The sequence below is a fragment of the Lampetra planeri genome, chromosome 54 (genome assembly GCF_965212315.1).
Source record: "Lampetra planeri chromosome 54, kcLamPlan1.2.h2, whole genome shotgun sequence".
NCBI classification, from domain to species: Eukaryota; Metazoa; Chordata; class Hyperoartia; order Petromyzontiformes; family Petromyzontidae; genus Lampetra; species Lampetra planeri.
In genome coordinates this window covers 8,393,232-8,421,130 of record NC_136160.1, presented here as the reverse complement: position 1 = coordinate 8,421,130, position 27,899 = coordinate 8,393,232, and the positions used below count along the sequence as shown (strand labels likewise).

The window sequence follows — 27,899 nt, the reverse complement described above, 5'->3', positions numbered from 1 at the left end:
GAAACGTCGTACTCAGATTGTAAATGTTGTGGCTTGGCTCTCCAACACACCGGTGTGCTGTACTAGTGACGAATTGGTGAGTTCTGTTTACGTGACAGCCCTTACTAGTTGGCTGTGTCGGGTGGTGGCGGGTTTTAATGACACATTTATATATTTACGAGATCTAATCCAAAAAACCTCTTATGGATGATATTGGTCGCGAAAGCCTACGTGTTAAACTCGACTGTGGTTCTCTGTCTTAGTCTATGGATCTCTATGGGAGTCGCTGGGTCTCTTTGCAAGTCATTGGGTATCAATGGAAGTCATTGGGCTTCTATGTGAGTCATTGGGTTTCGATGTGAGTCATAACACCATATACTCTCTACACTTCACAAACCGGTTAAATCACAACCCAGACTATGTGAATCTATGGGTCTCGATGTCAGTCGTATAGTTCTCTATCTGAGTCGTCGTTATGTCGTGCCGTGTGTGATACGAGTGCAGGAGTTGTTGTGCATCTCACTGGGCCCCATAGCGAAGAGGGAGGTCCCTTGCCAACACACATCTGGCAGCTCATCAGCATCAGTTCGAGAACGCCTGACTGATGCTGAGACACTGAATGTTGGAACCGGTCCAGAGTTTTGCTTGTAACTCACGCTGGCTGATGAGATGCACACTCCCAGGAGGAATGCCCTCTGGCCGATGGGATATGTAAATATAATCTGAAAGTAATTTATATCGTGCCTTCATAAAGGCGCTTTACAGAAAATTGAGAAGGGTACAACAACAACAACGCCGCGTGTGTGAATGTCATGGCGGAGATGAGGTGAATACAAAAGACGAGAGGAAGCAATGGGGGCGAATCTGTGATGATGCGGGAATTCGGTAAAACGCGAAATTGATGACAGTCAATGATGATGATGAATGGATTTAATGAACGGGGTTAATGAGTGATAATTCTAGATTTGAAGCTTCCGTGACTGCAAGGATTCATATTCTTAGGTTTTTTTCGGTAAAGTCACGTAGGTAAAAAATATAAATTAATAAAAGTAAAATAAAAATAAAATAAAAATCACGACGTTTCGGAGGCAACACAAGCTTCCGTCTTCAGGTGGAACCGTCACAGCACGATAGCTGTATCAAGTGAGAGAAATTCCAAAAACACAGTATTTGTATATATACTGGTTGAGGGTGGGACGAGCCAAGGTAGGCCCTGAATATTATTTTTGTGAGGTTCGGTGCGGCTGAAACACGCTGTTAGGAATGGGCCTTTGTTGTGTAAACTAGGTGCGGATGATGTAAAGGTGCGTGTAAAAGGGACTGAGCCTTTTTGTTATGTAGAGATGATGCGGCTGAAATCGCTGCCAGGAAATGAGTCTTTGTTGTGTAGAATGGTTGACTGAGCCTATTATTATGTAGAGGTGGTGCGGCTTAACTCGCTTGCAGGAATGCTCCAAATATGTGTAGTTAAATCTTTTTTGCATGATTAATAACATCTTTCCAATGATTACTAAGTTTGTACCCATCATCACGGTTGAAATTATGTCTGTGTTTGTATATTTGGATGGCCTCGTGTACAAACCTTTGATGGTAGCCAGGAGGCTTGCAGAGCACCTTAGTCTCGGAAAAGACAATTTCATGAGAGCCCACAGCGTTGTAGCAATGATCGGCAACGGCGGAAGAATCAGTTTTGCCGTGTTTCAGATCTGACTTGTGCTCGCGGACACGATCAGAGATATGACATTTCGTTTCTCCAATGTAGCAATCACCACAACTGCAACTCAGTTTGTAGACTCCAGAGTAGCAAGGCGTGGTTGGGGCAAGACCGTGAAGGGATTTGCAGACCAGGTGATTGTCTGCTGTCTCTCCTTGCGATGATTCCACGCGCGAACACCAGGGGGAGATGACGGCCCGTGGGGGTGCACAATGTCGATGATGAACATCAACAGAGTTGGAGCCGCTGCCCCAGAGATTTTGCCTGTGGCTCGGCTCGTCCAGGACCACTCACTGAGGCCCAACAATCTACTCAAATAAGCAGACACACGTGAAACACATATACAGTATCATTTTGCGCATCCAATCAGCAACACAGTGTTTATTCTCGCAGTGCAATACAGCATTTGCAGCAGCATTGGTTCGACAGGTGTTGACATGTAGTGTCTCATCAGCAGGCTGAACCCGTGGCTGCAGGTGAACTGCTGGGCGTGTATAGGTGAGGGTCTGTGCAGGTGAGGGTCTGCAGGTGAGGGTCTGTACAGGTGAGGGTCTGTGCAGGTGAGGGTCTGTACAGATGAGGGTCTGTGCAGGTGAAGGCGTGTACAGGTGAAGGCGTGTACAGGTGAGGGTCTGTGCAGGTGAGGGTCTGTGCAGGTGAGGGTCTGTGCAGGTGAGGGTCTGTGCAGGTGAGGGCGTTCGCAGGTGAGGGCGTGTACAGGTGAGGGTCTGTGCAGGTGAGGGTCTGTGCAGGTGAAGGCGTGTACAGGTGAGGGTCTGTGCAGGTGAGGGTCTGTGCAGGTGAGGGTCCGTGCAGGTGAGGGTCTGTGCAGGTGAGGGTCTGTGCAGGTGAGAGTCTGTGCAGGTGAGGGTCTGTGCAGGTGAGGGTCTGCAGATAAGGGCGTGCTGCTCCTCCTGCCTGCGAGACGCGAGCCCTGGTCCAACGCTCAACGAAGACCGCACTCGGAAGAAGATAAAGACCCCCCCACCGTATTATAGCCTCAACAGACTGTTGGGACAAGCGCTGCACCTGCGAAGGGCCGGCACGGCACACGAGTGAGTGGGGTGGCCAGCACCACACCCGACCGCCTTTGTCTCCCCCAGTGGCGATGTTTACACACCGCACCAGGTACTCGTTTGAGTCAGCCTAAAGGGAGGCCCAGGACCGATTTTGATCATCGTCACCTGCGTTGGCCGGGTTCTCAGAAGGAGTCGCAGAGTCAGCACCGTGTCCCGAGCCACGTGGCGGGGTGGGTGTGACTCAGCAGTATTTGGCCGCTGCTATAAATGTCCACGTGATGATGAGCCGCCACATCGTTGAGCTATCATTTGTGGCCAGGTCGCGTCTTAATAAGTACGCTTGTAGCTCAGTGGGCTTTAGCTGGTAAAATAAAAAAAACATAGTTTAGATGTATTTGTATATTTAGTGATTTGCTTACCTTTCCTATACTTTGCACTCCTGTCGCGTTTTTCGTATTGTTTGTTGTTGTGACGCCCTGGGCCCCTACTGGACGTGTGTGAAAAATAGCTTCATAGCTCATCGGATTCCTCCAATGTCAATAAATATTCCGCTTATGATTCTATCGTGTTTCGTATTTTTTGCTGTTGTAATGGTACGACCCCGCGCCCCCACTGAAGACATCTGTGAAAAAGAGCTTTATAGCTCATCAGATTCCTCCTGCAGCAGTCTAAATCAATAAAGATAATTATCATTCTAAATCCGCTGAGCACTTTGCATAAGTGGGCGGGCCCGTGCGTGCACGTGGTCTGTGGGGGTGGCTCCGGACTCAACCAAGGGCGTGGTTTAACTTTTGGTGGGGCGTGGTCTCACTAGTGGGCGTGTCCAACTATGGAAATTTTTTAGGGGGCTTTTAAGTGGGCGGCGGGGGAGTGTAAATATGGGCGCGGTCTAATTATAATATGGGGGTGTGGTTGTTAGTATGGGCGTGTAACCTCGTTGTTCATTGGCTCTGCAGCGTATAGGCGGGGCTTAGCCCGCCGCATCATTAGCATATGTTAATGAGCTACCGGGCACCCCATGTGCGCCGAGAAGATGGCGGCGGAAGCGTGGTCTCTTGTTCTTTTTGTTGTTGTTTTTGGTTGTTGTGATGTTTGTTGTTATTGATGCGAGGGCAACGGCGGCGGCGGCAACGGCATCAACAATCTCGGGAACGGGCAGCAGCGCAAGGGCCAACAACAACTCGACAGAGAAGACTTGGTTGTTGTGGTGGTGGTTGTAGTAGTGGTGGTTGTTGTTTCTCGGATTGTGCTCTAGAAAGTTTTGCCAGGAGGAAGAGGAAGAGGCGGGGAGCTGCTTGTGTCAGCTGTTGGACATTTAAACAGCCATTGCTGCATACACAACATCGCCAACAGTTGTGATCGGCAACAACCAGCAGCAACAACAACCAGCAGCAGCAACAATCAGGGTGGTTGGGTAACCCCCACGTCTACAACCTGAAGCGGGTGGTGGAGTGGTGCCGCGCGAGAAGACGAGTTTGCGGAGAGCAGAGACGAGGGGAGACAGAGCGAGCAAGAGCGAGTGAAATTGACGATAGAAGGGAGAGGAGGGTTCAGAAAGTGGCAGAGAGAGAGAAGCAGTCAAGTTGTGAAGGGGGAGACGCGAGCTAGCACGGGGCGAGTGCGGAGAGAGGGTTGAGGCAAAGGAAGAGCGCGAGGGGGGAGACCATCTCGGCTCATGCCGCCGCCGCCGCCGCCTCTTTGACGAAGAAGGCCGCCCCAGGAGGGCAAGGGGAGTGAGGAGGGGCATGAGGATGGAGAGCAGCAGCAGCAGGCCGCCTGCCTGGTGCCGTCTCCTCGCTTCGCAGCGCTGCGCGACTCGCCTGGGCTGACCGAAGAAGCGGCGGCGGTGGTGGTCGGCTTTGGGGACTCCTCGACAAAAGACGCCTCGAACTTCACTTGCGGCTCCTCTCGAGTTCTTGCGCGCCCTTACACCCTCGTCACTATCCTCATCATCTACCTCGTCATATTTGTTGACTTGTTAATTTCCTCTCGGTTCTTCCGTCAACCTACTCGGCCATTAACAATACCACCACCGCCGCCTCGTCACCATCATCGTCTCGGCGTTGTCTCAGGAGTTTTAGTTTAAAAGCCAAGCGGCCAGCAACAAAGAGCACTCTCCCGGTAGCTGAGGGGAGGAACCACGGCGGAGACACGAAGATGAGCAAGGAACGGCCCAAGAGACACATCAGCAAGAAAAGACTGGTGAGTGAGCGGGTGAGTAGATGGGTGAGTGAGTGAGTGGGTGAATGGGGGTGGAGGTGGGTTGAGGGTAAGTGAGAGGGTGACGAAGGAGTGAAGGAGGAGGTTGTCTAAGTGTGGCTTGATGGGACTGGCGGTGGTTGATGGGGCCTGATGAGAGTTGACGGGACAAAGTTGCTGCTGCTGATGACGGTGGTCGTGATGATGGTGGTGGAAGTTGCAGGGACTTTTGGTGGGAGTTAGTGGTTAATATTGATGCTTGTTGATACTTGAGTATGGTAGATGTTGCTTGTTGATCTTTAATGATGGTCGTGTGATACATTATTTGTTCTTGGTTACCTTGCCTATTGATGTTTGTCGTAATGTGGCCGACTAACGTTGATGGTGCAGGTTGATGTTGCTGCTGGTTGCGGCACAGTGCTGTGCTGGCAGAGCTGCCCTTGATATCGCTTGGTATTGTTGATGGTGGTTGATGTTGCCGATGATGATGATGTGGACGAAGGATGGGAGTTGAGTCCGCGAGACAAAAGGGCCACGCGTCCCCGGTAAAATGCCTCCGCCATCACCGCGGTGTTTAAAGGGCACGCGGTTTTCGGGGAATGCGGTTTAGAAGGCTGGGAGCTCTAAATTGCTGGGACTTCTGAAGGGCTCAGAGTTTGAACGGGGGCGGGTTGGGAGTTTAAATCAATGGCTGGGAGTTTAAAGGGCAGGCACATTGCAGAGTAATGAATTAAGGTCAGCCACGTATGATTGTGTCCACGCTTCCTCCTGCTCCCCGTGGTTGGTGGTTGATCCAGCGGGTAGCAGGCGCCATTGAGTGCGGCATCGATGCTGTCGCTGCTATCTCAGTGGGGCAGTAGGCAGGAGCTCCTGGGTTCGGTTCATTCTCTTCCCTTCTGCATGGGGTTCCTCCGGGTTCTCCATTTTCCTGTCACAGCTAAACTGGCGTACACAGTGGGCCCGGTATCGGCCAAACTCACATGCTAATGCTGTTGATAAATTCCCTGCAAATTACTCAATTGTGGATCACACAGTGATGTAACCACGGGGAGAGAGACATGCAAACTCCACATGTACTGTACAGGCGTCAGCGTCGGGATCGAACCCACGACCTCAGGCGAGGGAGTTAACATCTCGCTACCGCAGCGCAGAGGCCGCAGCAATACCGCTCCCCTATCGCGAAAACCTGGCAGGACCCTCCTGGCAAGGGGTCTTGAGACTCCATGAGGCTTCCCTGAGTTGACTAGAGGCAGTGATCACAGTAATAATAAGTTGCATCACCACCATGGACAATACAATGAGGGGTTTTTTTGTTACCCTCTTGGCTGGTGGAGAAATGTTTCCCTGCTGTGTGACTCCACCACGTGGCCCTGCCGCATCAGCTGGGATTCTTGGAGAGTCTGGATTGCGTGGGAGTTTATTTTATTTTTTTGGGGGGTGTCTCTTTAAACTTTTTTTCATAGTTTCCTGGAACGATTCTGAAAGAAATTCCGGCGCACATTTCAGAAAATTATTCCCAAGTCCGGTGCCTTCGCCCGCCCGCCACTCGTGACGTTTCCACGCTAGTCAGGAGCACTTTAACTAACTATAAACTTTTTTTACCAGGTCAGGCCCACTGACCTACATAGCTCTTTTTTTTTTATAAACGACCTGGCCTTAAATGAATACTCCACAAAGTGGCTTCTCGTGTGGAAATGTATAGCAGCCAAATCCTCTAATCGCGTGATGTTGATTCTAAATGTGGAGGGAAAAATTGGAGGACCCAGAGAAAAATGCACGCAACCACGGAGAGAACATACAAACTCTAAATATACAGGTGTCAGGGTCGGGATCGAAACCAAGACCTTCCTACATACCAAGCGAAGTAGTTCACATCTCGCCACCATGGCGCCAATGCTCGGGTGTTGAACTTTGGCTGCTTCATCAGAAGGATACTACCATCTTGGCTGAAGAAATGTGTAAAATTAAATCTTTTTTTAGGTTTTGTTTTATGTGGAGAGACAAGTATGGGAAGGGTGCGTGCTTGTCAACGTAACTGTGATGTTTTCACGATGGTCGTTAGTGGAAACAAATCGAACGCATTGAAAGTGCGCACAGGAAAACACACGCTGAGAGACAGGAAGAAGAGTACGTGGATTAAAGAACACGCGCAGCAGGGGAGGGACATCACCATCATCAAACTCCAAACTATAAACTTTTTATTCTACCAGGTAAGGCCCACTGAGTTTTGTAGCTCTTTTTCAGAAACGACCTGGCCACAAATGATAGCTCAACAAAAAGTGGGTTATCCTGTGGAAATTTATAGCAGCCAAATCTTAAAGGCATGTTGATTATAAATTTGGAGGGAAAAACCGGAGGACCTGGAGAAAAATCAACATGACCACGGGGAGACAGACATGCAAACTCCGATATACAGGCCTCAGGGTTGAGATCAAACCCACGACCAGGCGAGTTGGTTAACATCACACCATCATTGTGCCTTCATGCAGCAGTGGATAGACCAAGATCATCATCCTCCAGACTGGTGAGTGGGGCTGGGGTGTAGGACACGTCACGGCCGGAAGGGACGATGATGGGCTATTGTCGAGACTGATCACGGATCCGCAGCCGTCCGAGAGAATTATAATAATATAATAAACTCTGTTTTTTTAAACGCCTTTTAATACGCCTTTCAAGTGGGTAATCTCACAATGCCGGTAATTGATTTGGTAGTTGATTAGGGAGGAGCAGATGATCCGGGGAGGAGATGGAGTGGGGATGAAATCCCCTCGTCGTGCGTAGAGCAGCAGCTGCTGGGTTGACCGTTGTCGTGAGAGGGTGGTGGCTGCTCTGGGAGGAAGCGGGAGGCCTTCGTGCAGCAGTGGATAGACCATGGATCACGCCAGGCAGTGCTGTGTAGTCACGAGCTGCCCGGACACAATACCCGAAACATCTGCTGCTAGCTACGTGACTCCCTTCCTCGACTTTGTTATCTGCTGGCATCTGGTTTTAAATGCTCAGCCCCGAAGGCAAATATTAGGGGGGTGGGGGAGGCTGGGTGGGGGGTCGATAGAGTAAATATAACCCACAGCACAACCACACGCAGAACAGACGATGACTCCAGTCGCCTTCTTATCACTCTTCTGTCACTGCTACTCCTACGACGAGCGTAGTTCCTGTGAAATTCACTCGTTGATTCCTCCACCCATGTTGAGGACTCGGTCTGCCAGACTGTTTCATCTCGCGCAAAGGTGGCTCGTGCTGCCTGCAAACGCCCCTGGGGAAAGTGCTGTTAGCCGGCAGCTGTGAATGCCCACGGCATGGCAGGAGCTAAAGGGGGTGGGTGGTGTAGGTGGTGTGGCCGGCACCACGCCCGGCTGTCTTTGTCTCGCCACTGCTGATGTTTACACGCGCAGCAGTAGGTCATAATTTAAGGCTAAGTTTGGCGCTAGCAGGGAGGCCCACAACTGATTCATATATTCGTCACTGGTGTTGTTGGTCTTGGCCGGGAGTCAAACTTGGGTCGCTGGGTTTGTAGCGTGGTGTAGTAACCACTGCTTCTCACACGCACAGTCACACACACACAATCCGCCGGTTGCACCCACACACTCACAACTTCAGTCACACTCACGCAGTCTCTCTCACAGTCCCACATACAAGGACAAAAAAGATTCCCCGTATAGTTTTAACACTGTTGGGGCAAGTGCTATTAGGAGCACCTATACATGGCACACACGCAGGGGGATAGTGACCAGCACCACGCTCAGCTGCATTTATCTCCCGATTGGCGATGTTTATGCATCGCACTAGATACTCAATTGAGGCTGAGTCGACGTAGGGGAGGTCCAGGACCATTTCAGATCATCGTCACTGGTGTTGGCCATGAGCAGGAATTGAGCTCCGGTACCTAGGTCCGTAGCGCAGCGCGCTATTCACTACACTGCTTCCCATTCAGACACAATAATACACACGCGCGTGAGACATGCGTACACACGCGCGTGAGACATGCGTACACACGCGCGTGAGACATGCGTACACACGCGCGTGAGACATGCGTACACACGCGCGTGAGACATGCGTACACACGCGCGTGAGACATGCGTACACACGCGCGTGCGACACTCGTACACACGCGTGTGTGCGACACTCGTACACACACATGTGCATCCCAGCTCATATTCTGTGGGTTAAACAGCTAGCCGATATGTGGAATAAGCAGCTGGCAGAGACGTGGGTTAAACAGCTGGCAGAGACGTGGGTTAAACAGCATCACGGATGACTGCAGTCGTAATTTGTGTGTTTGTCTTTGTGGGGAGTGGTGGCACAGTGGTTGGCGCAATTCTATATGTACACAGTGGTTGGAGTAGAGGTGGTGCATCTTCCAGTCGTCAATCTATGGCAACTGGGTCTATCCCGTTACCTGGCAGGGTGACTTGCAGCCTTCACGTGACGGCCTTAAGGTGCACCTAACCTGGCACAAGCGCCATGGTGACGTCACCGCTACTTAGTGGTGAACAGCAGTTGTATACATACGCTCATGTGTGTACATTTGTATACACGTTTGTGTTTATGAATAACGTGTGTGTGTATATACACACAACTTGTGTGTGTGTGCATATACATTCTTCGTGCTTTTGGAGTCCCTGAACCTCTGCTCACAATCATTATGGACTTTCATGATGGTGATCGGGCCCGGGTAAAACTACGTGGCCGGGAGTCTGAGCCATTCCCTGTTCACCTTGGGGTGCTACAGGGATGTCCTATGGCTCCCACATTATTTAGCATATTTTCAGATCACGTAATTCGTGAAGCCTTCGATGGCTGTACCGAAGGAATTTACATCAGGTACAGACACAATGGGAGGCTGATCGATGCCCGGGTGCGGTCAAGGGATGGCTCTCTATTTGTCAACTATGTTATGTATGCCAATCTGGTAATTGCCGCTCACTCAGAGGAGTTGGAGGAGCTGCTGCTAAACCTGGAGCGTGCCACTAAGAGGTGGGGCCTTACCATCAGCCCCACCAAAACTAAGCACCTGCCTGGGTATGTTGTACCATCGGACACTCCACCCCCACAACTCCCCATCGGTGATGGGGTAGTTGTGGAGAGTTTTTCCATACCTGGGCAGTGTGCTCATGACCGGCTCACTCCGAATCAGTCGAGCGGCATTATCTTTTCATCGGTTGTGTAACGCTGTGTGGAAGCTTCCTGATCTGTCGCTCCGCACGAAGCTTCTCGGCCACGGTCATTACCTCCCTTCTCTACGCTTGCGAAACGTGGACCCCCCTAATGGAACATCTTCGCCGGTTAGAAACATTTAGGCTGGCCTGCCTACGATCCATCCTGGGTTTAACCAGGCTGGATTGTGTGAGCTCACAAATCCTTGAAAGATCTGGACAAGTCCCATCGGTGAGCTCCTCTGGCAGGCAAAGCTGCATTGGCTGGGTCATGTATCCCGCATGCCCAGCCACCGCATGCCTTAACAGCTTCTGTTTGGGCGCATAGAGGGAGCTAAACGGGCGCGGCAGAGGCTAGAGAAGAGATGGAGTGATGTGGTACAGGAGGATGTGGAGCTGAGTGGACTTGCCGATGACTGGTACCAGCGGTGTAAGGATCGGCCTCTGTGGAGGAGGCTTGTGAATGACGCTAATGGGCAGTTGGAGGCAGTCGCCCTCCAACAACAATGGAGGACGGGAGGAGCGACACTCACAACAACGAGCGGAGCGCCGGTTGGCTAAAGCACAGCGAGTTGGCACAGTAGGGGACACAGGTGGTGCATCGGCCAGTCATCTCAGTCTGTCGACCCGTGGCACCTGGGTCTGCCCCGTGACCTTCTGCCAGCGGGCGTTCAACACTTCACGTGGCCTCAACGTGCACATAGCCTGGCACAAGCGCCGTGGTGACGTCACCGCCACTTGGTGGCGAATGGCGGTTGTTGTATACATACACAATGTGTTTGTGTATATATACACATAAGCTGGCCGTGTGTGTGTGTGATAGCGTGGTGCTGGTTACCCACCTCCTCATGTGCCATGCCGACCTTCATAGGTGCTGCTACTCACTCACAGCACTTGCCCCTACAGTGCGTTGAGGCTATACAGGGGATCTTTATCTGTGATGCAGTGCGAGTGTTCTCAGGCCGTACTCTGGCCCCCTCTTGCTCTAATTGCATTACTCTCATCCCCTGTCTCGAGTTCTGCAAATTGGGGGGTGGGGAGGAGGAGGGGCGCGTGGGGAGTGGGGGGGGCTGGTTTGGGTGCGCTTGATGGTAGTCGTCGTGCTTGGATTGTTGCCGACCGGCACCCTACACTCGGCACTGTGCAATGTGTGCTGTGGCGGCAGCAGCGTCGGTGGTTGCTGACGTCACAGAGCATGGCTTTGGTGCTGATAATGAAGTACGTGTCCTCGAAGCCTCCGTAGCCAAATGAGCAATGCCGCCGTTCCGTCACGGCGCTCGCAACGGATGGCGGTGAACCGGGAGATGGATGTCTCGACTACAGATAAGAACCTCGCTGTTAAATACGGCGTTCACCGTGTCCCATGTTGATCTTGTTTGGCCACGTGTGAGAACTCAAGGCCACGATGAGGTTTCATTTGCCGAGTGGCCTGGTTCAACGAAATTAACTCGTAAATAACGTAGGATGGCGATGAAGCAAATAGAAATGTGGATCAAAGCAACTGCGTTAGAGGAAATACAAAACCGTGCACACACGCTCACTCACAATCGGTGTTCAATTAAAGACATTTCCTGTCACCAAAGTTAGCTCGGTCAAATTACTTTGAAAACCGTTTGGTGAAATGAATGTACAGAAAATGTGATCGGAGGTCTGTTCCTTTCTTGCACATGATGGCAGCAGCAGCAGCAACAATGTTGTTGTTCAGAAGCCACGTCCCAATGTGGAGGTCCTACTGCTGCTTCTGCTGGCCACGATGAGAGGACTTCAGCAGTGAGCGAGCTCGCGTCGTGTCGCCGTGCCTCCTCCCGTTGAAGGAACCCAGACTACCACAATGGGTTCACTGTGCGGTCCACTGTAGTTTTGGGTTGCATGGTTACAGTCGCCCTACTGTGGCTTTCTTTAAACTTTACATTCATGGGAGGTGGTACTGTGGCCTAGTCAGTCTTACGTGATATCATCATCATCGACTGAGTGGTCGAAATTCCAGGAGTAATAATGATTCTGCTGAGTGTTTGTGAGTTACTTGCTGGGCTGGTTGTATCGCTGAGTTATCATTGTGCGTGTGTTTTGTGTAAACTTGCCTTTTATGTAACGTGCGCACACAGCCTCTAAGTTGAGCTGGTAGGAGTCGGTTAAAGTGCCAGCAAAGTGCCAGCATTGGTGGTCATGAACTTTGTGAGTTAATGAGAGGCTGTCTGAGTTGTTGAGGATTTGATAAAAAAAAATTATACATGCTTTTATTTAACTCGCTCTGTCTGTTGTTGTTGTGGTATCGATGACAATACTATATTCTATCATTAAAACTAAAAAATACATTTTTAAACCATCTTTTTTATATGTTATGTTTCGCCTTGGCTCTAATTGTCCACGCTCAACTGACGTTGGCTGTAAATGACCACTGTCACTTACGTTATGGCAAGCTTCAGGGCCACTTCCTGGAGTCGTGGAGTTCTGCCATTACGAGTACGGTACATTTCATTAAAGCGTGTTTTAAAAAAAGTATTTTTAAATATTACTTATTGTAATTTCGGTGACCCCAGGATCCTCTCATGCTAATTACACGCAATGCCAAATAACCAGCAGATGCTTTGGACTCTTTCCCGTTGCTGACGCTCTACGCTCAAAAGCGAGCATGGTTTTACACATCACATCAGCCACACCCATGGCCTTCCAAGCAAAACTCCAGACCGGTTTTCGACATTCAGCCTCCCATCAGCAGTCAGCTCTGCGTGTACCGATGCTGACAGACTGTAAATCTTTATCGGGATAATGCGCATGAGCGTGAGTACGAGTGGGGAGCAGTGGTGCAACGGTTGGCACGCTGCACTATGACTCTGGCGACCTGAGTTCGATTCACATTCATGGCCAACATGAGTCACGATTATCTGAACCGGTCCTGGGCCTCACCTAGGTTGATTCAGCCTCAAATGGGTACCTGGTGCAGTGTGTAAACATCACCTCTGGGGAGACTAGGGCTGCAAAGGTGTGGTGCTGGCCACCCACCCATTTGTGTGCCGTACCTGTCTTCATAGATGTGGCGCCACTTTGACAAGATGTTAACTCCCTCGCCTAGTGTACAGGAGGGAGTCGGTTCAATCCCAGCCCTGACGCCTGTATACTTGGAGTTTGCATTGCATATTCTCCCCGTGGTCGCGTGCATTTTTCTCCGGGTCCTCCAGTTTTTCCTTCCACATTTAAAATCAACATGTGTTTATAGAGTATTTGGTTGCTGTAAATTTCCACGTGATAAGCCACTTCGTTGGGCCTTACCTGGAGTCTTAAGACTTGTTCACGAGAGTCCTGCCGCGTTCATGCAGCCAAGAGGTGATGCTGCTGCTGTGTGATCCTAGTTCGTAAATGTCCGGTGAAACTGTTCAGCATTGGGTTGTGGTTTATTTGGCCGATACTGTGTGTGTGGATTTAGTTATGGGAGAAAACCGGAGAACCCAGAGGAAACCGATGCAGAACAGGGGGAGAGGGAACCTACAAACTCAACTCACTCATTTTCACCCTGACACTATAGAGGAGGAGGAGAGTGAACACACAAACTATACTCAGAAAGTTCCCGAGTCTGGAGTTGAACCCAGGGATTCTGGCTGCGAGGTCGGCGAGATCTGTGCCAGCGCGGCGCTGCACGTTTTGAATTACGCTAACAAATTGGTAACACGCGTGGCTTGGTGGTCACCACCACCGCGCTCACCACCACCGCGGTCACCACCACCGCCCTCGCCACCACCACCATGCTCACCACCACCACATTCACCACCAGGGCACTCGCCACCAACAAAACCAAGCAATGAGACCTCGGCTCTACACAAATTTGGTGGCGGTGACATGGGGGAGGCCGACCAACGGTGATTCTCGTGAAACGGATGCCATGGACGAACGGCCCCAGCGGCTGCCTCAGCGGTTGCCCCAGCGGCCCCAGTTGCAGCCCCAGCAGCGGTTTGAGCAGCAAAGCGTCGCCACCGTCTCGGTCTGAGTTCATCAATGTTTGGGTGGCCGCGAGTCCCTCCACCACCCGACACAATAGTCACACGTTGGGGTGGGGAAGAGGGAGTGGGGAGAGGGGGAGTCGACTCATAATGCTGCGCCACCACCGCACAGTGACCACTCCTCACGCTCGTAGAGGGAGGGGACGACTGAGAGAGAGGGGGATGACTCCAAGAGAGAGGACGACTCGGAGGCACCAGGAGGAGGAACCACAGATGAGGAGCGAGAAGGCAGCAGCAGCCACGTGCCAGTGTTACCAACACTTGCCCCAGCTCTACGGGCCTCTATGTATTGATGTGTTCTCAGCCAATTAAAGAGCGTTCACAAGCGGGCACCGCGGCCGTCTCATTCACACATCTGGCCTTCCACATAGATGGCCTACAGTGCATGGGTTGGGCAGGGGGGGGGCACGGAGCACCCCGGGGGGGGGGGGGGGGCGGCCCCCCGCGTTTCTCCCGTAATGCTTTCCACCATCTCCGCTGCTGCCTGCGTGAAAAGCGCACCTGGGCACACAAAGGGACCCCCTAGGGAGCCAGGGACAAAGGGGGCGCCTCTGGGGGGGAGTGGGGAAGCGCCGGAGGTTGTGAGTGGTTGTACAGTGGTTGTGGAGTAGGTTGTGAGTAGTTATGCTTTTACAGTAATTGTGGTGGTGGTTGTGGTGGTTGTACAGTGGTTTAGTGGTGGTGGTGAATGTTTATCGTTCTGGTTGGTGATGGTGAATGTTGTTTACTGCTCAGTAGAAATTCTGGTTGTTGGTTGTGTGATGGTGGTTCTTAAGGCTGGATTGTGTGCCGAGCTCACAGTCCCTTCAGTGAGCTCTTCCGGCATGCAAGGTTGCGTTGGCTGGGTTATGTAGCCCGCATGCCAAGCCACCGCATGCCCAAGCAGCTTTTGTTTGGCTGGGTAGAGGGGGCTAAATGGGCACGACATGGGCTGGAGAAGAGATGGAGTGATGTGGTACAGGAGGATGTGGAGCTGAGTGGACTTTCCAATACCCAGTAACAGCGGTGTAAAGATCGGCCTCTGGAGGAGGAAGCTCGTGAAGGACGCTGCTACTGGGCAGTTGGAAGCAGTCGCCCTCCCAACAACAACGGAGGGCAGAGGAGCGATGCTCACAAAAAAAAGCGGTGCATCGGGTGGCTAAAACACAGCAAGTTGGCACAGTTGGTGGATCTACCAGTCATCTCAGTCAGTCAACCCATGGGACTTAAGTCTGTCCCATGACCTCCTATCAGCGAGCCTTTAATTCTTCACGGTGCCTCAAAGTGTACCTGGCCTGGCACAGGCACCGTGGTGATGTTGCCACTTAGTGGCAAATGGCAGTTGTTGTGGTTCGTTGTTGTGGAAGTTGTGAACGGTGGTAATGTCAACAGCATTGTCTCAGCACGTACAAACTCCTTTAACATTCAGTGTCCCATCAGCAGCCAGGCTTGCTTAAACCAATCAATGATGCACTCCTAATGAGTGGCTGATGGGATGTGTAGCACATGCTGACGGGATGTGTAGAATGCGTGTGAGTGCACGCATCGCGCTATCGCCTCCATCTCTCTGTGGTGGTATACAAACCGCCTTTGCACATCATCAGACTCATCGCCTGGTGAATCCTCTCTTTCTCTTCCCTTCATCACGACAGCCCCCGGGGCATTCCCATCCCCCCTCACTCTCTCTCTGTTTCACAGAGACAAAGCATAGCGAAGTATGACTAAGAAAGGGGGGGGAGTGGTGGGTGGGGCTATCGATGAGGTGAGGTGGAAGAGTAGATGAGGGGTCGGCGTTGTGGGTGGTCAGTCGCCTCCCTGTTACTCTGCCTTCACTACAATTGCCATGGTCACTTGCTGGTTCCTCCTCCCATTTTGAGGACTCGGTCTGTATAGACGCTGACTGTCGTCTCATCCAGCACACGGTGTTCGACCAACACTACCACACAGTGTTCAATCACCACTACCACACGATATTCAATCACCACTACCACACGGTGTTCAATCACCACTACCACACGGTGTTCAATCACCACTACCACACGGTGTTCGACCAACACTACCACACGATATTCAATCACCACTACCACACGATATTCAATCACCACTACCACACGATATTCAATCACCACTACCACACGATATTCAATCACCACTACCACATGATATTCAATCACCACTACCACACGATGTTCAATCACCACTACCACACGATATTCAATCACCACTACCACACGATGTTCAATCACCACTACCACACGGTGTTCAATCACCACTACCACACGATATTCAATCATCACTACCACAAGATGTTCAATCACCACTACCACACGATATTCAATCACCACTACAACACGATGTTTAATCACCACTACCACACGATATTCAATCACCACTACCACACGGTGTTCAATCACCACTACCACACGGTGTTCAATCACCACTACCACACGGTGTTCAATCACCACTACCACACGGTGTTCAATCACCACTACCACACGATGTTCAATCACCACTACCACACGATATTCAATCACCACTACCACACGATGTTCAATCACCACTACCACACGATGTTCAATCACCACTACCACACGATATTCAATCACCACTACCACACGGTGTTCAATCACCACTACCACACGATATTCAATCATCACTACCACACGATGTTCAATCACCACTACCACACGGTGTTCAATCACCACTACCACACGATGTTCAATCATCACTACCACAAGATGTTCAATCACCACTACCACACGATGTTCAATCACCACTACCACACGATATTCAGTCACCACTACCACACGATGTTCAATCACCACTACCACACGATGTTCAATCACCACTACCACACGGTATTCAATCACCACTACCACACGGTGTTCAATCACCACTACCACACGATGTTCAATCACCACTACCACACGGTGTTCAATCACCACTACCACACGTTGTTCAATCACCACTACCACACAATGTTCAATCACCACTACCACACGATGTTCAATCACCACTACCACACGATGTTCAATCACCACTACCACACGATGTTCAATCACCACTACCACACGATGTTCAATCACCTCTACCACACGATGTTCAATCACCACTACCACACGATGTTCAATCACCACTACCACACGATGTTCAATCACCACTACCACACGATGTTCAATCACCACTACCACACGATATTCAATCACCACTACCACACGATATTCAATCACCACTACCACACGGTGTTCAATCACCACTACCACACGATGTTCAATCACCACTACCACACGATATTCAATCACCACTACCACACGATGTTCAATCACCACTACCACACGATGTTCAATCACCACTACCACACGATGTTCAATCACCACTACCACACTGTGTTCAATCACCACTACCACACGGTGTTCAATCACCACTACCACACTGTTCAATCACCACTACCACACGATATTCAATCACCACTACCACATGATGTTCAATCACCACTACCACACGATATTCAATCACCACTACCACACGGTGTTCAATCACCACTACCACACGATGTTCAATCACCACTAACACACTGTGTTCAATCACCACTACCACACGGTGTTCAATCACCATTACCACACGATATTCAATCACCACTACCACACAATATTCAATCACCACTACCACACGGTGTTCAGTCACCACTACCACACGGTATTCAATCATCACTACCACACGATGTTCAATCACCACTACCACACGGTGTTCAATCACCACTACCACACGATGTTCAATCACCACTACCACACGGTATTCAATCACCACTACCACACTGTGTTCAATCACCACTACCACACGGTGTTCAATCACCACTACCACACTGTTCAATCACCACTACCACACGATGTTCAATCACCACTAACACACTGTTCAATCACCACTACCACACGGTGTTCAATCACCACTACCACACTGTTCAATCACCACTACCACACGGTGTTCAATCACCACTACCACACGGTGTTCAATCACCACTACCACACGGTATTCAATCACCACTACCACACGATATTCAATCACCACTACCGCACGATATTCAATCACCACTACCACACAATATTCAATCACCACTACCACACGGTATTCAATCACCACTACCACACGTATTCAATCACCACTACCACACGATATTCAATCACCACTACCATACAGTATTCAATCACCACTACCACACTGTATTCAATAACCACTACCACACGATGTTCAATCACCACTACCACACAGTGTTCAATCACCACTACCACACGATATTCAATAACCACTACCACACAATGTTCAATCACCACTACCACACGGTGTTCAATCACCACTACCACACGATGTTCAATCACCACTACCACACGGTGTTCAATCACCACTACCACACGATGTTCAATCACCACTACCACACGGTGTTCAATCACCACTACCACACGATGTTCAATCACCACTACCACACGATGTTCAATCACTACTACCACACCATATTCAATCACCACTACCACACGGTGTTCAATCACCACTACCACACGGTGTTCAATCACCACTACCACACGATATTCAATCACCACTACCACACGATGTTCAATCACCACTACCACACGATATTCAATCACCACTACCACACGGTGTTCAATCACCACTACCACACGATATTCAATCACCACTACCACACGGTGTTCAATCACCACTACCACACGATGTTCAATCACCACTACCACACGATGTTCAATCACCACTACCACACGATATTCAATCACCACTACCACACGATGTTCAATCACCACTACCACACGATGTTCAATCACCACTACCACACGATGTTCAATCACCACTACCACACGATATTCAATCACCACTACCACACGGTATTCAATCACCACTACCACACGATGTTCAATCACCACTACCACACGATGTTCAATCACCACTACCACACGATATTCAATCACCACTACCACACGATGTTCAATCACCACTACCACACGATGTTCAATCACCACTACCACACGATGTTCAATCACCACTACCACACGATATTCAATCACCACTACCACACGATGTTCAATCACCACTACCACACGATGTTCAATCACCACTACCACACGATGTTCAATCACCACTACCACACGATATTCAATCACCACTACCACACGGTATTCAATCACCACTACCACACGATGTTCAATCACTACCACCACACGATGTTCAATCACCACCACCACACGATGTTCAATCACCACTACCACACGGTGTTCAATCACCACTACCACACGATGTTCAATCACCACTACCACACGATGTTCAATCACCACTACCACACGGTGTTCAATCACCACTACCACACGGTGTTCAATCACCACTACCACACGGTGTTCAATCACCACTACCACACGGTGTTCAATCACCACTACCACACGGTGTACAATCACCACTACCACACGGTGTTCAATCACCACCACCACACGATGTTCAATCACCACTACCACACGGTGTTCAATCACCACTACCACACGGTGTACAATCACCACTACCACACGGTGTTCAATCACCACTACCACACGATGTTCAATCACCACTACCACACGATGTTCAATCACCACTACCACACGATGTTCAATCACCACTACCACACGATGTTCAATCACCACTACCACACGATGTTCAATCACCACTACCACACGGTGTTCAATCACCACTACCACACGATATTCAATCACCACTACCACACGATATTCAATCACCACTACCACACGATATTCAATCACCGACACCATCACACTGCAGATCCCAACAACTAACCTATTTACTTCCCCAATCACATATTCACTTATCTACCCACCCACTCACCCACCCACTCACCACACTCGGACTGCTCCACTCTGGAATCCCCTCCTCCCATCACCATCATCACCACAATCATCTCCTCTTCCCGAATGCAATGATCACCTTGCTGAATTCAATAGACGTCTTGTTACCATATTACTCTTACCCATTACAAACCTCCAATGGTGCTAATTGTTGCTGCCCGCATGATGTTGTGGGTTTGTGCTTAATCAGCCGTGAATGGAGCGTCGGTTGTTTTATGAGTCGACGATCGACATCCCAGCCCTACAATCATCGCAGTGACCCCCTCGCCCCCGTGCCGCCAGCTCGCCGCTGCCCCCTCTCTCACTTCCTCGTGCCCTGTGCTGATAAACACGACCCTTATCCGATGGCTTCTCCGTGACCCGTGTGTGCATGTTCCTAGGTACGTGTCTACTTGCGTGCTTGTTCAGCTTCGTGTGTATGTGGGGAGTGGTGGGCGCAATGAGGGGGTCGTGCCACGTGACTCACGAGGGGGTCGTGTGTCACGTAACTCACGAGGGGGTCGTGTCACGTGACTCACGAGGGGGGTCGTGTGTCACGTGGCTCACGAGGGGGTCGTGTGTCACATGGCTCACGAGGGGGTCGTGTCACGTGACTCACGAGGGGGTCGTGTCGCGTTACTCACGAGGGTGTCGTGTCACGTGACTCACGAGGGGGTCGTGTCACGTGACTCACGAGGGGGTCGTGTGTCACGTGACTCACGAGGGGGTCGTGTGTCACGTGACTCAGGAGGGGGTCGTGTGTCACGTGACTCACGAGGGGGTCGTGTGTCACGTGACTCACGAGGGGGTCGTGTGTCACGTGACTCACGAGGGGGTCGTGTGTCACGTGACTCACGAGGGGGTCGTGTGTCACGTGACTCACGAGGGGGTCGTGTGTCACGTGACTCACGAGGGGGTCGTGTGTCACGTGACTCACGAGGGGGTCGTGACTCACGAGGGGGTCGTATCACGTGACTCACGAGGGGGTCGTGTCACGTGACTCACGAGGGGGTCGTGTCACGTGACTCACGAGGGGGTCGTGTCACGTGACTCACGAGGGGGCCGTGTCACGTGACTCACGAGGGGGCCGTGTCACGTGACTCACGAGGGGATCATATCTCGGAGGGAGTCTCCCTGCTGCCTCTTGTTTCACGGGAGCTTGTGCGTGTGTGAAGTGCGTGTGAATTCCGTGCATGTAAAGTGCATGTAAAGTGCGTGCATATGAAGTGTGTGCATGTGAAGTGCATGTGATGTGCGTGCATGTGAAGTGCATGTGATGTGCGTGCATGCATGTGAAGTGCATGTGATGTGTGTGCATGTGATGTGCGTGCATGTGAAGTGCATGTGATGTGCGTGCATGTCAGAATCAGAAACGGTTTTAATCGCCATGAAAGTTTACACATACACGGAATTTACTATGGCTGGAAGGTGCATACATTCAACATTGAGCAATCTTAAAAACTCGAATAGGTGATATACCGTCTAACTATACTAACGTTACAAAGTATAACTAATACTAACGGGCTAAAGTATTTAAAATTATGAATAAGTAGACCATATAAAATGTGAAATGTAAAATGTGAATTGGCCATAATATACAATCTTAGAATACAAATAAGATAACACGTTGTAAGTATGACTAGGTGTAACTATGTAGATAAAATGTTATAGTAAGTGTAAAAGTCATTTTAAGTGTAAAAGTCATGTTAAGCCCTTGGCCTTGTTGAAGAGGCCAGCAGCAGATGGGAAGAAACTGTTTTTATGACGTGAGGTTTTGGTCCTGATGGACCGCAGCGTTCTGCCGGAGGGTAGTATCTGGAACAGAGAGTATCCAGGGTGAGAGGAATCATATTCTTAGGTTTTTTCGGTAAAGTCACGTAGGTAAAAAAATTTAAATTAATAAAAGTAAAAAAAAAAAGAAAAATTACGACGTTTCGGAGGCAACACAAGCTTCCGTCTTCAGGTGGAACCGTCACAGCCACGACAGCTGTATCAAGTAAATGAGAGATTACAAGAGCTACCACTCCGCATATATAATGGTTTCAGATCTGATTCTTCGGCTGTTGCCGATCATTGCTACAACTCTGTGGGCTCTCATGAAATTGTCTTTTCCGAGACCAAGGTGCTCTGCAAACCTCCTGGTTACCATCAAAGGTTTGTACACGAAGCCATACAAATATACAAACACAGACATAATTTCAACCGTGATGATGGTTACAAACTGAGTAATCATTGGAAAGATGTGATTAACCATGCAAAAATAAGATTTAACTACACTTATTTGGACCATCTTATTTGACAGACAACTATTACAGGTTATTGATAGACAGCCAGTTTTGTTTTACCAGGTTTAGTTTTTTTTTCACACTTTTGTTATGTAGACTAGGCGTAGTCACAAACCGTACCTCTCCATAACAAAGGCTCAGTCTTTTGTTATGCAGTCTATTCTTAGTCTTAAGCCTCACCTTACCATATTAATAAAAAGTGTGCCGTACTTGGCCCTTCCCCTCTTCAACAATTATATATACGGAGTGGTAGCTCTTGTAATCTCTCATTTACTTGATACAGCTGTCGTGGCTGTGACGGTTCCACCTGAAGACGGAAGCTTGTGTTGCCTCCGAAACGTCGTGATTTTTTTTTTACTTTTATTAATTTAAATTTTTTACCTACGTGACTTTACCGAAAAAAAACCTAAGCATATGAATCCTTGCAGTCACGAAATCTTCAAATCTAGAAGTGAGAGGAATCGTCCACAATCTTCCTCGCTCGCCTCAGGGTCCTCAAGGTGTGGAAGTCCTCAAGGGTTGGTAGATTACAGCCAATCACCTTCTCAGCAGTGCGGATGATACGCTGCAGTCTGCTCTTGTCCTTGGCAGTGGCAGCAGCGTACCAGATGGTGATGGAGGAGGTGAGGATGGACTCAATGATGGCTGTATAGAAGCGCACCATCATTGTCTTTGGCAGATTAAATTTCTTCAGCTGCCGTTGGAAGTACATCCTCTGTTGAGCTCTCTTGATAAGGGAGCTGATGTTCAGTGCCCACTTGAGGTCCTGGGAAAGAATAGTGCCCAGGAAGCGGAAGGACGCCACATTGTTCACTGGGGAGTCGCACAGGGTGATGGGGGTGAGTGGGGCTGTATTCTTCCTGAAGTCCACAACCATCTCCACGGTCTTAAGAGCATTAAGCTCCAGGTTGTGCTGGCTACACCAGGTCACCAGGTTGTCAGCTTCCCTCCTATAATCAAACTCATCCCCATTAGAGATGAGCCCAATTAGGGTGGTGTCGTCCGCAAACTTCAAGAGTTTGACGGACGGGTGACTGAAGGTGCAGCTGTTGGTGTACAGGGTGAAGAGCAGAGGGGAAAGGACGCAGCCCTGAGGAGATCCGGTGCTGATGGACTTGGAGGCAGAAACTTGTGATCCCAGCTTAACGCACTGCTTCCTGTCAGACAGGAAGTCTGTGATCCATCTGCAGGTGGAGTCTGGCACGTTCAGCAGGGAGAGCTTGTCCTGAAGCAGGGCAGGGATGATGGTGTTAAAAGCCGAGCTAAAGTCCACAAACAGGATCATGGCGTAGGATGCTGTGGAGTCCAGATGCTGTAGGGTGAAGTGGAGAGCCATGTTAACTGCGTCATCCACAGACCTGTTGGCTCTGTAGGCAAACTGAAGGGGGTCCAGGAGAGGATCTGTGATGGCTTTGAGGTGTGCCAGGACCAGGTGCTCAAAAGACTTCATTACCATGGAGGTAAGGGCGATGGGTCTGTAATCATTTAGTCCTGTTGGCCTTGGCTTTTTGGGCACTGGAATGATGATGGAGGACTTGAGACAGGCTGGTACATGGCATGTCTCCATGGAAGTGCATGTGATGTGAGTGCATGTGATGTGTGTGCATGTGAAGTGCATGTGATGTGTGTGCATGTGCGAAGTGCCTGTGAAGTGTGTGCATGTGATGTGTGTGCATGCGAAGTGCATGTGATGTGCATGTGATGTGTGTGCCTGTGAAGTGCCTGTGAAGTGCGTGCGAATTGACGACAGCGAATGTGGCCATCTCCACACTCGCTATCTTGCATCTTCTAACGCTTGCGTTGGTTGCGAAGCTGTCGCGGTTGTCGGAGTTGCTTATCGTAGGAGTTGCTTATCGCAGGAGTTGCACAGAGATGCTGATTGCATAAACTCCTGCGACTGCCGCAGCGCGATAGAGAGAGGGGAGGTGGGGGAATGTGGTCCCTGTGGGAGCGATGCTGCATCAGGCTGGTGGCGTTTCTGGCCCGGTGATGGAACTCGGTCACAGCCGTGATGAAAGCAAAAGACAAATAAAGTAAAGTGGGTGAAGCAGTTGGAAAGCGGGGCCAAAACAACAGCATAGATTCCTTAGCTTATATCACTCTAGTTTATATCACACTAGTTTATATCACACTAGTTTATATCTCTAGTTTATATCACTAGTTTATATCACTCTAGTTTATATCACTCTAGTTTATATCACACTAGTTTATATCTCTAGTTTATATCACTAGTTTATATCACTCTAGTTTATATCACACTAGTTTATATCACTCTAGTTTATATCTCTAGTTTATATCACTAGTTTATATCACTCTAGTTTATATCACTCTAGTTTATATCTCTAGTTTATATCACTAGTTTATATCACTCTAGTTTATATCACTCTAGTTTATATCACACTAGTTTATATCTCTAGTTTATATCACTCTAGTTTATATCTCTAGTTTATATCACTAGTTTATATCACTCTAGTTTATATCTCTAGTTTATATCACTAGTTTATATCACTAGTTTATATCACTCTAGTTTATATCACTCTAGTTTATATCTCTAGTTTATATCACTAGTTTATATCACTCTAGTTTATATCACTCTAGTTTATATCACTAGTTTATATCACTCTAGTTTATATCACACTAGTTTATATCTCTAGTTTATATCACTAGTTTATATCACTCTAGTTTATATCACTCTAGTTTATATCACTAGTTTATATCACTCTAGTTTATATCACTCTAGTTTATATCACTCTAGTTTATATCACTAGTTTATATCACTCTAGTTTATATCACTAGTTTATATCACTAGTTTATATCACTCTAGTTTATATCACTAGTTTATATCACTCTAGTTTATATCACTAGTTTATATCACTCTAGTTTATATCACTAGTTTATATCACTCTAGTTTATATCACTCTAGTTTATATCACTCTAGTTTATATCACTCTAGTTTATATCACTAGTTTATATCACTCTAGTTTATATCACTCTAGTTTATATCACTCTAGTTTATATCTCTAGTTTATATCACTCTAGTTTATATCACACTAGTTTATATCTCTCTAGTTTATATCACTCTAGTTTATATCTCTAGTTTATATCACACTAGTTTATATCACACTAGTTTATATCTCTCTAGTTTATATCTCTAGTTTATATCACTAGTTTATATCACTCTAGTTTATATCACTCTAGTTTATATCACTCTAGTTTATATCACTCTAGTTTATATCACTCTAGTTTATATCACTCTAGTTTATATCTCTAGTTTATATCACTCTAGTTTATATCACACTAGTTTATATCACTCTAGTTTATATCACTCTAGTTTATATCACTCTAGTTTATATCACTCTAGTTTATATCACACTAGTTTATATCACTCTAGTTTATATCACTCTAGTTTATATCACTAGTTTATATCACTCTAGTTTATATCACACTAGTTTATATCACTAGTTTATATCACTCTAGTTTATATCACACTAGTTTATATCACTAGTTTATATCACTCTAGTTTATATCACACTAGTTTATATCACTAGTTTATATCACTCTAGTTTATATCACTCTAGTTTATATCACTCTAGTTTATATCTCTAGTTTATATCACTCTAGTTTATATCTCTAGTTTATATCTCTAGTTTATATCACTCTAGTTTATATCACTCTAGTTTATATCTCTAGTTTATATCTCTAGTTTATATCACTCTAGTTTATATCACTCTAGTTTATATCTCTAGTTTATATCACTCTAGTTTATATCACTCTAGTTTATATCACACTAGTTTATATCACACTAGTTTATATCACACTAGTTTATATCACTCTAGTTTATATCACACTAGTTTATATCACTAGTTTATATCACTCTAGTTTATATCACTCTAGTTTATATCACTCTAGTTTATATCTCTAGTTTATATCACTCTAGTTTATATCTCTAGTTTATATCTCTAGTTTATATCACTCTAGTTTATATCACTCTAGTTTATATCTCTAGTTTATATCTCTAGTTTATATCACTCTAGTTTATATCACTCTAGTTTATATCTCTAGTTTATATCTCTAGTTTATATCACTCTAGTTTATATCTCTAGTTTATATCACTCTAGTTTATATCTCTCTAGTTTATAATCACTCTAGTTTATATCACTCTAGTTTATATCACACTAGTTTATATCTCTAGTTTATATCACTAGTTTATATCACTCTAGTTTATATCACTCTAGTTTATATCACTCTAGTTTATATCTCTCTAGTTTATATCACTCTAGTTTATATCACACTAGTTTATATCACTAGTTTATATCACTCTAGTTTATATCACTCTAGTTTATATCACTAGTTTATATCACTCTAGTTTATATCTCTAGTTTATATCACACTAGTTTATATCACTCTAGTTTATATCACACTAGTTTATATCTCTAGTTTATATCACTCTAGTTTATATCACTCTAGTTTATATCACTCTAGTTTATATCACACTAGTTTATATCTCTAGTTTATATCTCTAGTTTATATCTCTAGTTTATATCTCTAGTTTATATCTCTAGTTTATATCACTCTAGTTTATATCACTCTAGTTTATATCACTCTAGTTTATATCACTCTAGTTTATATCTCTAGTTTATATCTCTAGTTTATATCTCTAGTTTATATCTCTAGTTTATATCACTCTAGTTTATATCTCTCTAGTTTATATCACTCTAGTTTATATCACACTAGTTTATATCTCTAGTTTATATCTCTAGTTTATATCTCTAGTTTATATCACTCTAGTTTATATCACTCTAGTTTATATCACTCTAGTTTATATCTCTAGTTTATATCTCTAGTTTATATCACTCTAGTTTATATCACTCTAGTTTATATCACTCTAGTTTATATCACACTAGTTTATATCTCTAGTTTATATCTCTAGTTTATATCTCTCTAGTTTATATCACTCTAGTTTATATCTCTAGTTTATATCTCTCTAGTTTATATCTCTAGTTTATATCTCTCTAGTTTATATCTCTAGTTTATATCACACTAGTTTATATCACACTAGTTTATATCTCTAGTTTATATCTCTCTAGTTTATATCACACTAGTTTATATCTCTAGTTTATATCTCTAGTTTATATCTCTAGTTTATATCACTCTAGTTTATATCACTCTAGTTTATATCACTCTAGTTTATATCACTCTAGTTTATATCTCTCTAGTTTATATCTCTCTAGTTTATATCACTCTAGTTTATATCTCTCTAGTTTATATCTCTCTAGTTTATATCTCTCTAGTTTATATCTCTCTAGTTTATATCACTCTAGTTTATATCACTCTAGTTTATATCACTCTAGTTTATATCACTCTAGTTTATATCACTCTAGTTTATATCACTCTAGTTTATATCACTCTAGTTTATATCACTCTAGTTTATATCACTCTAGTTTATATCACTCTAGTTTATATCACTCTAGTTTATATCACTCTAGTTTATATCACTCTAGTTTATATCACTCTAGTTTATATCACTCTAGTTTATATCACTCTAGTGTAGCGTATAACCCTTCAGCGTATTACCCTGCAGGCTGTAACGCACGAGCTGATGCCTGCTGAGCTGTGACCCCTCTAGACCAGGGGTCAGCAGCCTGCGTCTCGTGAGCCGTGTGCCGCGGCTTTTTGGCTTCCCCTTGCGGGATACCTTTAAAA

General features: G+C 47.1%; 1 protein-coding gene across 2 annotated transcripts in view; it reads left to right on the top strand.

Annotated features, from left to right (window-relative positions):
• Positions 1-3,703: 3,703 nt before the first annotated feature.
• LOC144735221 (protein Jumonji-like) overlaps positions 3,704-27,899 on the top strand; it is a 79,461-nt gene continuing 55,265 nt past the window's right edge. Inside the window, exon 1 of one of the 2 annotated variants that reach the window (XM_078617699.1) lies at positions 3,704-4,914. In XM_078617699.1, the coding sequence (XP_078473825.1) occupies positions 4,870-4,914 (45 nt within the window). In that variant the 5' untranslated portion in view covers positions 3,704-4,869. Of the gene's footprint in view, positions 4,927-27,899 lie in introns of both variants that reach the window. The other variant, XM_078617698.1, reaches the window with a different exon arrangement.